Source organism: Loa loa, assembly GCF_000183805.2.
Source record: "Loa loa unplaced genomic scaffold supercont3.2236, whole genome shotgun sequence".
NCBI classification, from domain to species: domain Eukaryota; kingdom Metazoa; phylum Nematoda; class Chromadorea; order Rhabditida; family Onchocercidae; genus Loa; species Loa loa.
In genome coordinates, this window is record NW_018110415.1 from 1 (window position 1) to 1,433 (window position 1,433).

The 1,433-nt window shown below is 29.1% G+C and overlaps 1 protein-coding gene across 1 annotated transcript; it reads left to right on the forward strand.

The window, feature by feature from the left end:
• Positions 1–639: 639 nt before the first annotated feature.
• Positions 640–969, forward strand: LOAG_15595 (hypothetical protein; the record flags this gene model as incomplete). The annotated part of the gene is made up of 1 exon (XM_003151085.1): positions 640–969. One exon carries the CDS (start codon positions 640–642, stop codon positions 967–969), a length of 330 nt encoding a protein of 109 aa, XP_003151133.1.
• Positions 970–1,433: the final 464 nt, after the last annotated feature.

Consider the following 1,433-nt stretch of genomic DNA (forward strand, 5'->3'; position numbering starts at 1 on the left):
TTAAACAAATAATAAATTATGATTATTTCCTGTTAAAATTTATTATACAATTGCTAAAAGACATAACAAAGAAGATATTTCAGCATTTTATCATTGTTTAATAAACAAAGCATTTCTCATATTATTATTATTAGTACTACTACTACTACTACTACTATTTATAAATTACTTATGACTAGACTAGGCTTCATAAACAAAGATTTGGCCATTGTCTCCAATCATTATCTTATTGCAAACATTACAAATGTGAATGTATTGTTTTAGCCTGTCAAGAAGATTTTTGAAATGAAGCATAACTTGTATGGAATTGTCCCCATCATATACTCTTAAAGTTTAACAGTTAAGGCTTAGCTAGCTATGGATGGTGACAGTGTAATGGACAAGATGCATAGGTCGAGTTCCATCTGTTCGGGTTTAGAGTTAGAGTTGTCTTGTCTTTTTCCTTAAGATGATTGTCATGGGATTAGTGAGCAACATCCTGACCATAGACATTGCTAACAGATTAAATTTACATTTCCATTTCAAAAGAAAAAAAGCATAACAAGAAACATATGTACACACATATACACACACATACATACATACACACACACACACACACACACATACACTCACATAACACTATACGAATAAATAATAATGACACACACGTATACACATGCACACACATGCATGCATATATACACACATATATTCACATACATATTCACACACATACGCACACACATACACATACACACACACACACACACGTATACACATACACAGCGTATACACATGTGCATACATACACATGCATACATGCACACATACATACATACACGTATGCACATACATGCACACACATACACATGCATAACACATATACATACATACATGACCCATACGTACACCTATATATGCACATACACACATATACACACACATACACACACGTACGCACACATACGTGTGTGTGTACATACATGACATGCACACATATATATATATATATATATATATATATTCAATGGACCTCCATCTTTTATTTGTTCTTTCAATTTTTAAATTAATTAAAACTATTATTACTAATTATCATTGCAATAGGAATAGTTAAAGTATAAAATTGAAACTAAATACATAAAAGGGAATAAAAGTTTTGCATTTATTCAAATATTTAATTCATCTTTTGTATCTATGAATATATCATATGCAAATTATGGACAAAAATAAACAAATTTTTAATTTTTGAAATATTGTCATTTACCAATAATTGTCACTTATCAATTATCAATTATTGATAATATCAATCAATCATCAACATTATCATTTATCAATTACCCGATATTATCAATGTAAAGTATATACCATCCTCTCTGTCAATTATTGATTAATCTTCATTGTCAATTTTCCTCTTTCTCATCTTAAAATATGTTCTTTTTCTTCTTTTCCTT